At 35.9% G+C, this 13,939-nt stretch overlaps 1 protein-coding gene across 2 annotated transcripts in view; it reads left to right on the top strand.

The window, feature by feature from the left end:
- Nucleotides 1-2,218, top strand: part of DHX9 (DExH-box helicase 9) — a 51,010-nt gene extending 48,792 nt beyond the window's left edge. For both annotated transcript variants that reach the window (XM_060091162.1, XM_060091163.1), the window contains 2 exons: nt 476-676; nt 1,815-2,218. In XM_060091162.1, the coding sequence (XP_059947145.1) occupies nt 476-676; nt 1,815-2,112 (499 nt within the window). In that variant the 3' untranslated portion in view covers nt 2,113-2,218. The remainder of the gene's footprint in view (nt 1-475; nt 677-1,814) is intronic.
- The last annotated feature ends 11,721 nt before the right edge of the window (nt 2,219-13,939 follow it).

Raw genomic sequence — 13,939 nt, 5'->3', positions numbered from 1 at the left:
GAATACTACACTAAGGAATTAGAGTCTGATTGGAGCTTGGGTACCTCTTTTTTCTGTATACTTTATAGTACTTAGAGACTAGTGGTGAGTGGGTAGTAAGCACTTGATAGAATATAACGAATGGTTAGTAGGCTCAGTCATATTCTTGAAAACTTGCAAAACTAACAATCTTAGTGTCTTATTTCATTCTTTTGTTGGAGGCTGAGTGATCTGTATTGTTCAGAGTATTTTGCTCGATAGACTTTGTGGTTCACAACTCCTGCCAATAGCTAGCAGCGAATTTCAAGAAGTTACCTTAGATTATTATTCCTACCTGTGTTTGCCTAATTCTGGGGCCATTACATTAGTTGAAAGTATTGGTACTTGGAAAGAAGTTAAATTTATCCCATCTCTTGCCATGTGTGAAATTGAAAGATAATAGTCTTTTTCTATGTGTGCCACCTCTCTCATTTTTAATCATTTTTCTCTATTTTAGGATCAGACTGCAAATATCTCATGAAGCTGCTGCCTGTATCACTGCTCTCCGGGCAGCCATGGAGGCTCTGGTTGTTGAAGTAACCAAGCAGCCTGATATCATCAGCCAGTTGGACCCCGTTAATGAACGTATGCTAAACACAATCCGCCAAATCTCTAGGCCCTCAGCTGCTGGTATCAACCTTATGATTGGCAGTACACGGTGAGTACCACAGTAACTTCTCTTTGAACTAAGCAGAGTACAGTAATCTTACACTGGCCTAAAATTCCCACAGTTAGTTAATAGGGGCCTTGTTATTTGAGTTACAGTTCTAGACAAATGCTGAATATGAAGTCTAGTTCTGGTTAGCACACTCAGAAAAAAGGGTGTTACTTTTGTGTTAATGATCTATTACACCAGTGCGTGCTAGAGATAGAAAGAGATCTTTAAAGTACATATAGAGCCCAGGATAGGTCACATGACAGGAAAGCGAAAGACCCCAGACAGTCCTCTTCTCACAGTACTGCTTTGCCATCTCCAAAGAAAAAATGATGAGGTGTTAAATTCATTCTTCAAATGAAAAGCATCAGGGTTTATCTTAGGGAAATACAAGAACGTGGATATCTTAAAAAGAGTATGAAGTTTCTCTTAATTCTTAAAATGTTTTATCTGCTTCAGTTTTTTTCACCTTCAGAAAGTTTCTTTGCCCACACCTTTTTCTTTGGAAATACTTGATGCCTGCAGGGCAGAACAGCAGTACAGTGAACTCCTATATGGTCTCCTAGGTTTCACTGATTGTCAGCATTTTGTGACACTTGCTTTCATATAAATATTACACACTTCTTTTGCTTAATCGTTGGTGATTAAGTTGCATTTTACATCAGTATTCTTCATGTATCTTTTGAGAACATAGCGTAAACAATACTAGTTCACACCCCAAAATGTGTTACAATAACAATATCTAATATACAACCATTAAAATTTGTTTTAGTCACTCAAAACTATTCTTTAATCTCCCCATCAAGATTTGCTTACTGCATTTGGTTATAAACTGTTATCTTAATGTATAGAAGTGCTGTGTGCTTTATGGATTCTGGCTTCCCATTTTGCCTGTAACTGAGTTAACTACTTTAAACTAATGGAACATAGTACTTAGGGTGTGCCACACTGTGTTAAGTGCTTTTCTGATATTAACTCATTTTAATATTTAACCTATCTATGATGTATTCAGTATTTGTGCCTTTGGCTTCATTCCCTTTATGCATTAAATTTTCGAATGTGACTGAATGTTTATATTTTGTGACTAGTTGAGAAGTACTAAGGATGCTTTGCTAAAGTGGTGGTTTTGTGCTCTTGCTAGGTATGGAGATGGTCCACGTCCTCCCAAGATGGCTCGATACGACAATGGAAGTGGATATAGAAGGGGAGGTTCAAGTTATGGCGGTGGAGGCTATGGGGGTGGTGGAGGCTACGGTGGCAGTGGCTATGGGGCAGGCTCCAGCTCCTACCGGGGAGGCTATAGAGGGGCTTCCCGAGGTGGCTATGGAGGTGGCCCAGGGGGAGGCTACAGAGGGTCTGGGGGGTCCCAGCGAGGAGCTGGCAGAGGGGGCTATGGGAGCGGCTACTTTGGACAAGGAAGAGGAGGCGGTGGCTATTAAAGCTTGCGAGTGTCAGTGCCTGTGTACAGACAGGTAAGATAATGCATGCTGCCCATTTTCCCAAGTTGTTTATGTGCTGCCAATAAGTAAACCCATTTTCCACCCATTCTGTGGTTTGTCGTAGTTTTAAGGAAACTAAACATTTAGGTATATTAGTGATTTTGTTTATATTATGTAAAATATCATCCTCTATTATAAAAGTACTACAGTTTGTATTTTTTCTTTAAGGAGTAAAGATTTGCCTTTAAAGTTAACTTGATATTTTCTTGACTTTAGTTTAATACAGTAGAAATAAAATATTACATTGAATACTGGCCATGTAGTAATTGTTGATCTTACACATTAGAAAAATTTTACAATGGCACTTAATTACATCTGTTAGTTTTAAACATCAGAGGAAAAACTGTACTTCGTTTCACAAGTACACCAATAGATGTTATTACTTACAGTAGTTAGAATAAATAACCTTGAAATGCAGTTGTTATTCTTGCAGTAAATACTGGCCAGTACACAATTGACGTGGGCCTCTGTATCTGAATAAAACTTTTGACCTAAGGCTGAACATTTTTACTTTTTCCCAAGCTTTGTCTTTGAAAAATCTAAGACCAAGGTCAGCGTTCTCTTTTCTTTTTAGTTTCCAATGTAAAAATTATTTTAAAATTTTAGTAAGAATTAAAAATTAATCTATGTAACCCTTGAATAAAGATTATATTTAGGCAAAGAAGCTTCACCAGTGCATAAAGTTTAGATATTTGACAAGTAACTCTACATTAACATGTATTTCAAGGGATATTTGTTAAGCTAGTTTATTTTAGTGGAGATGTTTATACGCTTATAACACTTTATATAGTTTCCAATGAATTTTCACATTTCTAATTTCAGAAATAGCACAGTATAGTAGAGGTTACAAAGTTTTTGGATGAGACAGAACTGAGCTCATGTCTTAATGCTGCTGACACGTGAATAATCTTGGGCAACTTATATTTTGTGTTAATGTCCTTTTCAAAATCCTCTCCTCATTATACATATGTTCTTTAGATCACCTTTAGCAGTTACTGTTGATAAGCTGATTAAGTCATTTACAGACTCTCAAATCTGTATCTCCAACTGAGATTAACCTTAATGGGGGAGTCTTTCAGAAATTTCAAGACTTTGAAATTGCATATTTCTTTCAAACAGAAATAAATTTAAGGTAAAGGCAGCAAAGGATTTGGCTACAAATCCAGTATTTTAATGTTTCTCAACTGGTAAACCTGTATAATACTTTTCATGTTAATCTGTAAAAAATGTGAAATATATACTTGGTGGTTATTTTTAATACTATAGTAATTTTAACTTAATGAATTGAAAATTTTAGCTCTTTTAAAAATAATAGGAAGCATAAGAGGCTTAGGTTAACCTGCTGACCTAAACAAACTCTAAGTTATAGAGCATTAGTAGTTGTTCTAAGCATTTCCAAATTAACCTAGTATTCTGATGATACCTGCCAATGGCTTCAGAATTTTATTAGGAAATAAAGTAAATCTATCTTGTGCAACTGCAAAATCTGAAAAATATCAAATTACCAAAAAACACATGGCATAATGTTTAGTATTAAAATAATGATATAAAGTTGCCTGAATTTTCTACAGAACAAATCAGAGTATTCTGTAGACAAAGCAACACGTTTTGTTAAAAGCTGTTTTAGGCCTCAATTGAGTAATACTAAAGAATATGAAAAAGGAAACTTAAATACTACCTAGTTCAGTTGGCTTAAGCTTTTGGTGACTGAGAGGCTCCTTTGAGAGTATGAAAGTTATGGACTCTCTCCAGCAAAGAGCATGTACACAAAGTGTTTTACTTAAAATTTCAGGTAGTTCACAGACTCTTGGAGCGTGTACTTCAGTTTAAGAATGGCTAATTTAGTTCAGTCACTGAAAATACAGTATATTTGTATAATTTTCTCATTTTCTACTTTAATACTTTGGAAGAAGTAGACCCCTGTACTCAAGTTTATTGCTTTCTGATATAACTGTTAAATCTATAAGATAACATGCATCTTGGGTGTCTCACAAAGAATAGTAACTTGCTTCTTTTTTTTTTTTTTTTTTGGCCATGCCGGGCAGCATGTGGGATCTAAGTTCCCTGACCAGGGATTGAACCCATGCCCCCTGCAGTGGAAGCATAGATTCTTAACCACTGAACCACCAGGGAAGTGCTCTTATTATATTAGCAACTTCTCTGTACCTTGTGCTGCTGAAGAGTGCCTCAGTCCCTTGGTTTGTAGCCACCTGCCACTTTCACTGCTTCTAATAAACTGACAAGAGGCTCTAGCATTATAGTTCCCATTCTTTTCTTCAATTGAGACTTTACCATAGCTGTTACTGGCATTGCAGCGGAGCAAAGGAAATCTCCACTCCTACTGCCAGTTCCTTACAAAAAGGCAGAAAGGGGTTCTAATTCATCCCTTTTCATTCCACACCAAGGCCACTCTTCTAATCTTGATTTGTCTAGTCCTCACCTCCAGAATCCTAACATTTCCATCCCCAGCAACTGTGATGAAATATCCTTAAAAGTCCTAGATTGTAAATCTCATTTCAGTCTTTTGCATAAGCAGAGACTCATTGGTAGCATTCTTTTTAAACTGTTAGCAGTTATTACTTGGAATGCACAGCACAGTGGGGAATATAATGGTTACTGAGACCCAATGCCTATACTACAAAATTACTGTCCAGTAGGCAAGCCAGATATGTGCACGAATGGGAAGGACAGAGCAGAAATATGGAACCACCTCTAGGTTCTAAATTAGAATCTCTTATTTTTATACATCTTTATTGGAGTATAATTGCCTCACAATGGTGTTAGTTTCTGTTGTACAACAAAGTGAATCAGCCATATGCATACATATATCCCCATATCCCCTCCCTCTTTCATCTCCCTCCCACCTTTCCTATCCCACCCCTCTAGGTTGTTGCAAAGCACCGAGCTGATCTCCCTGTGCTATGCTGCTGCTTCCCACCAGCTATCTGTTTTACATGTGATAGCGTGTATATGTCCGTGCCACTCTCACTTCACCCCAGCTCCGCCCCCACACCCCCCACCCCCATCCTCAAGTCCATTCTCTACGCCTGTGTTTTTATTCCTGCCCTGCCACCAGGTTCATCAGTACCATTTTTTTTTAAATTTCATATATATGCATTAGCATACAGTATTTGTTTTTCTCTTTCTGACTTACTTCACTCTGTATGACAGAGGTCCACCCACCTCACTACAAATAACTCAGTTTCATTTCTTTTTATGGCTGAGTACTATTCCATTGTACATATGTGCCACATCTTCTTTATCCATTCATCTGTCGATGGGGCATTTAGGTTGCTTCCATGTCCTGGCTATTGTAAATAGTGCTGCAGTGGACATTGTGGTTTTCTTTTTGAATTATGGTTTGAATTATGGTTTTCTCAGGGCATATGCCATTGTTCTAATTTAGAATCTCTTTTAAATGTATAAAAGCTATGCATTGGTTGGTCCTGGTAGAGGAAACTTCTTAAATCCCATTTGAGGAGTAGAATTAGGATTTGTCTTCCCTTGACCTAGAAAATTGGTTAAGACAAGTGGTGAGCAGAATAATGCCTCCTCAAAGATGTCCACGTGCTAATTCCCAGAGCCTGTGAATGCATATCTTATTTTGATGCCATGATGGAAGAATCTGGGTTTATAATCAATCTAAATGTACCCATGGTACTAATTCAACATACTCCTTCCACTATATATTTCCCTATATTATATAGTGAGCAGTCATCTACAAAATGTGTAAGATACAAAAAGTATCTTACCAAAACCTGGTTTCAAAACCATTATAAATTATCATAACGAAAAAGACAGGCAGAGACTTGAATTAGGTTACAAGATTAATGTAATCATATCCATAATTTTGCTCTAGAGTAGTCTGAGCAATCATCTAAACAATCCAAAAATAAGGGGTTGGATCTTTAAGAAGACTACCAATTTTTAAAATTACAAGTATGATCCTTATTACCCATATAGTTCAGCAAAATATAACTGATTACAGTCATCAAAATCTAGTGAAAATGTTGCTCAGTTTTTGAATTGATAGCAAAGTTTAAGTCATCTGTCTTTTCTTTTTGGCTAGACAAGGGGAATAACCTTACTTTAAAAGGTCAAAATTAAAGTCACTAAATACGTTCAGAACCTAAAAGAAATTTAGTAAACTCTGCTCTTTATTTCTATTTTAGTGAGTTTGCATGTGAATTAAACTTCTTGAGAAAATGCTGAGCATATTTTAATATAGCCTTACATTTAGGTTTTCCTACTGGAGTGCTATGAAGTGCTGTGGAGACAGGAGAAAAAAGTAGTTTAGGTAAAAATATAGAGCTAATAGAAGATATTGTGAACTGATTTTTTTTTATTTTGATTATTTATTTAGAATCTGCTTGTAGTGCTACATTATCATGGGGGAAAAAGTAGTCTCATTGATTGATTTGCTCTGGTACAGTATGTCCAAACGAGGTCACCTGTACAGATAATATACTACTGAACAGGTGAGAAAATCTTAATTGTAAAAAGCACATAAGGGATTTTTGTGAAACAAAACCCTGTTCTAATTTCTAGTAATCTGATTAACCATGTTTATAATATACAGTTTTTCCAGCATACATTGCTGTTAAAAAATTGCAAAGGATGCCTTGCTAACCCTTTATAACGATGTCATCAGTCAATGAAGCAAGATTTACAGCTCGATATTCTGGAAAAATAACTACTGTATCTCCACTATAACAACTATCCAAAGCCAAATCCAAATCATCATGCTGTTGGAGAAGTGTGTCCGAAGATAAGTCCCTTTACCTGAAAAAAAGAAAACAATAGGTCAGACTGAAACAGGTCATTTTAATCAGTTAACTCATTGGTAACACGTGCTTTTCCCAAAGACTTACTTTGTATAGTTAGTGCACTGTAAATACTCTATGTATTTATGTTCATTAAATGCTCAAAGTATCAGTCCATCAATTAAGGAATGATGAAAAGAGATTTTCTCATTACAATTAACATTCAGTAGTGAATGATTACAATCACTAGTAATTTTACAGCTATTAAATACAGGCAGAAGTCATATTTTGACCTTTACATATTACCTCCTAAGCCTCACAACAGTTCTTTGAGGTAAAGTATTATTATACCCTTGTAATGTTAAGAAATTGAAACTCAGAGTAAATGATTTGCCCACGGACACAGAGTTAGTGGGTGGTGAAGCTAAGTTTTAGATCTAGGTCTTGATGACATCAGATCTCTTTCCTACTGGAAACTACTACTTTGTTTTAACTCAAACCGACTCTAAAATTTTGGTAAACCAACAAAAATTTATATATTAAAGATTCTAGAACTAAAATCAAAAAAGTAGCAGAACTTTGCACTGGGAGTAGGAAAGGGGAAAGAACTTCATTATTAGTGCCATGAAGAATGAGGAACTTTAAAAATAAAATCTGATAACTAAAAATATACTCTGAAAAAATGCCTATTCTTTTATCCCAATAGAAATGGCATCATCATTCATATATCGTTTTTCTTATTATATAAGAGGCACTTATTATAAAAAACAAAATGAAACAAAGCATAACAAAAATGGAAATTTTAACCTAAATAAATTATATTTATATAGATATTTCCTTCTTTTTCCCATGCATATATTCATTTATTCATAATACCAATATATCATACCATAGATGCATATGGTTTTGAATCCTGATTTTTCTCATTTCATTATATCACATTTCCCCATGTCTTTAAATATTTTTTCAAAACCTAAATTTTTTTTTTTTAATTGGGAGGGTATAGTTTTACAATGTTGTGTTAGTTTCTGCTGTACAGCGAAGTGAGGTGGAGTTCCCTGTGCTACATGCAGGTTCTCATTAGTTATCTATTTTATACATACTAGTGTATATATGTCAATCCCAATCTCCCAGTTCATCCCACCCACCCCCTTACCCCCTTGGTGTCCATATGTTTGTCCTCTACGTCTGTGTCTCCAAAGCCTAATTTTTATGAGTTACATAATAATACATCATACAGGTGTGTCATAATATGATTTTCTTACCCTCATTTAGATAGCTTACAATTTTTTTCAATATTACAAAAATACTACCACAAATAAATCATGCACATCTCTAGTTATTTCTTTAGTATAAACTAAATTGAGAATTACTAAGTCAAAAGGTATAAAACATTTTAAGCCTCTTGGATACATATTGCTAAACCACCCTCCAAGAAAGTTTAACCAATTGAAACTTGGTCTGAGAACTCACTTTTCTGCAAGCTCATCAGCATGGGGTATCTTTTAAATGTATAAAAATATTTGCCGTTTTAATAGGCTCACTGCCTCATTTTAATTTTCTTTGATAAGCAGGAGTGAACATTTTTTTCCAGATATATATATGAAACTCTTAAAAATCCTCACTAAATCAGCAAACCAATACAGTCATTTGTGCTTGTATTACATCTTACATACTCTAAATACTTCTGTAACAGACAGTACAAGGACTACCTCTGTAAATACTTTGGAAGAACTCTAGAATACATCTCATTTATATATATATATTAAAAAAAATTTTTTTTTGCTGTGCCATGTGTATGGCTTGCAGGATATTTGTTCCCCGACCAGGAATCAAACCCGTGCCGCCTGCAGTGGAAGCACAGAGTCCTAACCACTGGACTGCTAGGGAATTCCCATCATTTATATTTGCCTTATTCACTGAAACAGGAAACATGAGAAAAATGTTTGATGGGGGAAGATAATGAGTTTAATTTTGGTGCCAGTTAATTTGAGGTACCAGTGGAGTCACTCAGAGATACCCGGTAGACCATCTATATAAGGATCTAGAATACAGGACTGAAATCTGACAAGGTATAAAGATCCTAGAATTGTTTACTTGTATGAAAATTCAAGCATGGGAATGGGTGAGATTAGCTATAAGAATGTATAAAAAGGAAAAGGTAGCACCCTTGTACAGAACACTGAGGAATAACATTTAAAGGATAGGCAAAAACAAGATATTACAAAGAAAACTGAGGAGTGGCCAAAGAGGTGGTAAGAAAATCAGATCAAGATGTCATGAAAGGAGGAAGTAGTTGATCATGTCAAATGCTGAAAGATTAAAAGAGATGGTAGTCCCTACTGCATTTAGCCACAGCTTGGTCCCACATGACCACAAGAGCATTTTCACTGATACTCTGGAGGCAGAAACCAGATCACAGTGAGTAGAGGCATGAATGGGAAAGAAGTAAAGACAAGTGAAGCCAAATATTTCAAGAAGTTTGGCTCTGCAAGGGAAGAGACAAAGATGTAGTTAGGGAAGATATTGTTTTGTTATTTAAGATAAGACAGAATTGAGTATCAATGCATTCAGGAAGGAGAGAGCAGAGAGAAAGAAGAAAGAGGTGACATCCTGGAAATAGTGGAGTAAAGAGCTCCAAGAATTAGTTCTTCTGAAGCAAACAAATTGGCAAAAAATGACAGAATCAATGTTTTTTGTAACTCTGAAATCTAATTAAACATAGCAGCCAAGGAGTGCTAGATGAAGAGGTTGTTAAAATTCAGAAAGTGTTCTGGTGTTTTTACTTACTTGCCTACCATATCCCATTCTCCAGACTGGCAGCAGTTGAGTGAATAGCAACAGCCCGTATTTCTGATGTGGCTTGCTGGCACTGGGATGGGTGAGGGGTGGGGGAAATAGGGACCTTATTCTCAAAAAATTGTGACCGTGCATTTTGACCTGTCTGATGATCAGTATCTCAGGAGAGGGACTGGCAAAGAAACTGACCTTTGTTTCACCTCCCTCAGGATGGAGCAGCTTTATAAGTAGCATCTGATGAAAGCATTTAAAGACATACTCTACCCAAAGCTACCTGGGACAAAGGATGAAGGAAGGGCAAGGAAAAGCCTACAAATGAGGAGGCTGAGGAGGAAGATTCTTGGGGAAATAAGAGCTACTTTACATACGGGGGAATCTACAGTAAAATGCACAATCTCAGGGATGGATGCATACTCAGACCTGTAAAGACCTTAAGCTTGTGCTTCTGGCCGATCACTGGGCCCTGTGCAAGCAGGAGGTGAAAACTAAGGCAGGGTTGTAGGCAGCCTGGCTTAGTTTGAAGGAGTGCCTCAACTCAGAGCTAATCTGCAAAGACAAGGAGTTTTTTGGTTTTGTTTTTCTTTTTAGCTGCAGGTGTTAAGGGAAATTTCTGTCAGGTCACTGACTAACTGCTGAGATAACGGAGACTTCAGCAGCCACACACAAAAAAGAATAGAGCCTTTGCAAAAATAGTTTGGAAAATTCACTAAACATATGGACAACTGCAGCCCTAAACAACCAATACAGCAAACCCTGGGGATGAGGTAGAATCCAATTTCCAGAGTTACCACATTATACTATTAAAAATACCCAGTTTTCAACAAAAATTATAAGACATACAAAGAAACAGGAAGCTATGGCCCATTTACAGGAAAAAAGAAAAGAAATTGACAGAAACCATCTCTGAGGAAGTCCAGAAAAGACTTTGGACTTACGAGACAAAACTTTAAATCAATTGTCTTAAATAGCTTCAAAGAGCTCAAGGAAACCATGGATAATTAAAGGAAACCAAGAGAACAACAGATGAATAAATAGAGAATATCCATAAAGGGATAAAACTTATAAAATGGAGCCAAATAGAAATTCTATAGCTGTACATTAAAAGTACAAAAAAGTACAATAGTTGAAATGAAAAACTCACTAGAGAGGTTCAGTATCAGATCTGAGCAGGCAGAAGAATAACAAACTTGAAGATAGGACAATTGCAATTATTGAATCTAAGGAGCAGGAAGAAAAATGAACAAAGTTGAAAGGACCAGTGGTATCCCATCAAGAACACCGATACGGGAATCCCAGAAGAAGAGAGAAAAGAGCAGAAAGAATATTTGAAAAAATAATGGTTGGAAACTTTCCAAATTTGTTGAAAGATGTGAATCAACACATCCAAGAAGCTTAATGGATGCAGAATAAATACAAAGAGATCCACACCAACATACATTATAATCAAACTGTTGAAAGCCAAAACAGAGAACCTTGAAAGCAGCAAGAGAGAAGCAATTCAATACGAACAAAGGATTGGCAATAAGATTAACATCATTTCTCATCAGAAACCATGGAAGACAGAAACTAATGAGATGACATATTTAAAGTGCTGAAAGGGGGAAAAAACACTATCAAACAAGAATTCTATATATGGCAAAACTATCCTTCAAAATAAAGAAAAACTTAAGACATTCCCAGATAAACAAAGGCTGGATCTTCCCTGTGCTAAAGGGAGTCCTTCAGACTGAAGGAAAAGAACACTAGATAGTAACTCAAAGCCATATGAAGCAGTAACTCCAGCAAAGGCAGCAAATACCTGAGTAAATATAAAGCCGGTATTATTATAATCTTTCTTTGTAACTCCTTTTCTTTGTTTCCTGTACGATTTAAAAGAGCAATGCATAAAACAATTATAAATCCATGTTAATGGGCAGACAATGTATAAAGATGTAATTTGTGACAATAGCAACATAAAGTAGGATTGGAGCTGTAAAAGAGCAGAGTGTTTATGTGCTATTGAAGCTAAGTTGGTATCAATCCAGACTAGATTATTATAAATTTAGAATGTTAATTGTAATCTCCATGGTAACCACTAAGACGGTAACTAAAAATATACAGAAAGGAAATGAGTGAGTCAAACAAAACACTAGAAAAAACTCATCAAATACAAAAGAATATGACATACAGAAATCAAATGGCAAATGGCAGAAGTCCTTATCAGTAATCACTTCAAATGTAAATGGATTAAGATCACCAATTAAAAGAGACTGGTAGAATGGATAAACATGATCCAATTATATAATGTCTACAAGGGACTCACTTTAGGTCCAAATATTAATAATTAATAATAAATAATTAATAGTAAAAGGATAGAAAAAGACATTCCATACAAATAGTAACCAGAAGACAACTGCAGTGACTATACTAATATTAAAATAGACTTTAAGCCAAAAGTTTTTACCAAAGACAAAGAAGGACATTATATATTGACCAAAAAGAATTTATTCATCAAGAAGATATAATAAGCACATATGCAGGAAACAATGAGGCCCCAGAATATATGAAGCAAACACTGGCAGAGCTGAGGGGAGAACTAGACAGTTCTACAATAATATAATAGTTGAAGACTTCCATACTCCATTTGCAATAATGACTAGTACATCTACAGAAGATCAATAAGGAAACAGGATTTGAACAACACTATAATTCAGCTAGACCTAATACAGAACTCAACACAGAAGAATACATATTCTTCTCAATTGCACATGGAACATTCTCCAGGATACACCATATGATAAGCTACAAAACAAGTTTCAATAAATGTATCCTCTCTGACCACAATGGAATTGATTTAGAAATGAATAACAGCAGGAAAAACTGGAAAATTCACAAATATGTGGAAATTAAACAACATTCTTAAACAACAAATGGGTCAAAGAAAACCCAAAGAAAAAATGAGAAAATACTTTGAGGTGAATGAATACAAAAACACAACATACCAAAACTTATGGGATGCTCAGAGTGGAGTTCAGAGTGAAATTTATAGTTATAAATGCTTACATTAAAAAAGAAAGATCTTGGGGACTTCCCTGTTGGTGCAGTGGTTGGGAATCCACCTGCCAATGCAGGGGACACAGTTTCGAGCCCTGGTCTGGGAAGATCCCACATGCCGCGAACCAATTAGGCCCATGCACCACAGCTGCTGAGCCTGCTCTCTACAGCCTGTGAGCCACAACTACTGAGCCCATGTGCCACAACTACTGAAGTCCTCATGCCTAGAGTGCATGCTCTGCAACAAGAAAAGCCACTGCAATGAGAAGCCCACGCACCACAACGAAGAGTAGCCCCCACTCACCACAACTAGAGAAAGCCCGTGCGCAGCAATGAAGACCCAATGCAGCCAAAAATAAAATTAATTTAAAAAAAAGAAATCTCAAATCAGTAACCTAATTTTACATCTTATGGAACTAGAAAAAGAAGAACAAACTAAATCCAAAGTCAGCAGAAGAAAGAAAATAATAAAGATTAGAGCAGAGATAAATGAAATGGAGAACAGAAAAACAATAGAATTAATGAAATCAAAAGTTGATTCTTGGACGTGATCTATGGAATTGACAAACCTTTAGCTAAACTAAGAAAAAAGGGAGAAGGCAAAAAATAACATCAGGAATGAAAGTGGAGACATTACTACTGAACTAAGAAAAAGGATTGTAAGAGAATATTATGAACAAATGTACACCAACAAATTCTCCCAACAAAATGTACAACAAAATGAATGTACAAATTTCTAGAAATACACAAATTACCAAAATTGAGTCAAGAAGAAATAGAAAATCTGAACAGACCTAGAACAAGTAAAGAGATTGAATCAGTAATCAAAAACCTCCCAACAAAGAAAAATCTAGGACCAGATGGCTCCATTAGTAACTACTACAAAACATTTAAAGAATTAACACCAATTCTTCTCTCCAATTCTTCCAAAAACAGGAGAGAACAACTCCTAACTCCTTCTATGAGGCCAGCGTCCTCTGATAACAAAGCCAAAGAAACCAGAAGAAAACTACAGACCAATTTCGCTTATGAATATAAATGCAAAAATCCTCAACGTATTCTAGCAAGCCAAACCCAACAGTATTTTAAGAGTTATACACGATGACCAAGTGGGATTTATCCCAGGAATTCAGCGGTAGTTTAACATACAAAAATCAATCAATGCTACATTA

This window comes from Mesoplodon densirostris, chromosome 2, assembly GCF_025265405.1.
Source record: "Mesoplodon densirostris isolate mMesDen1 chromosome 2, mMesDen1 primary haplotype, whole genome shotgun sequence".
Lineage (NCBI taxonomy): Eukaryota > Metazoa > Chordata > Mammalia > Artiodactyla > Ziphiidae > Mesoplodon > Mesoplodon densirostris.
This window is presented reverse-complemented; position numbering and strand designations above follow the sequence as displayed.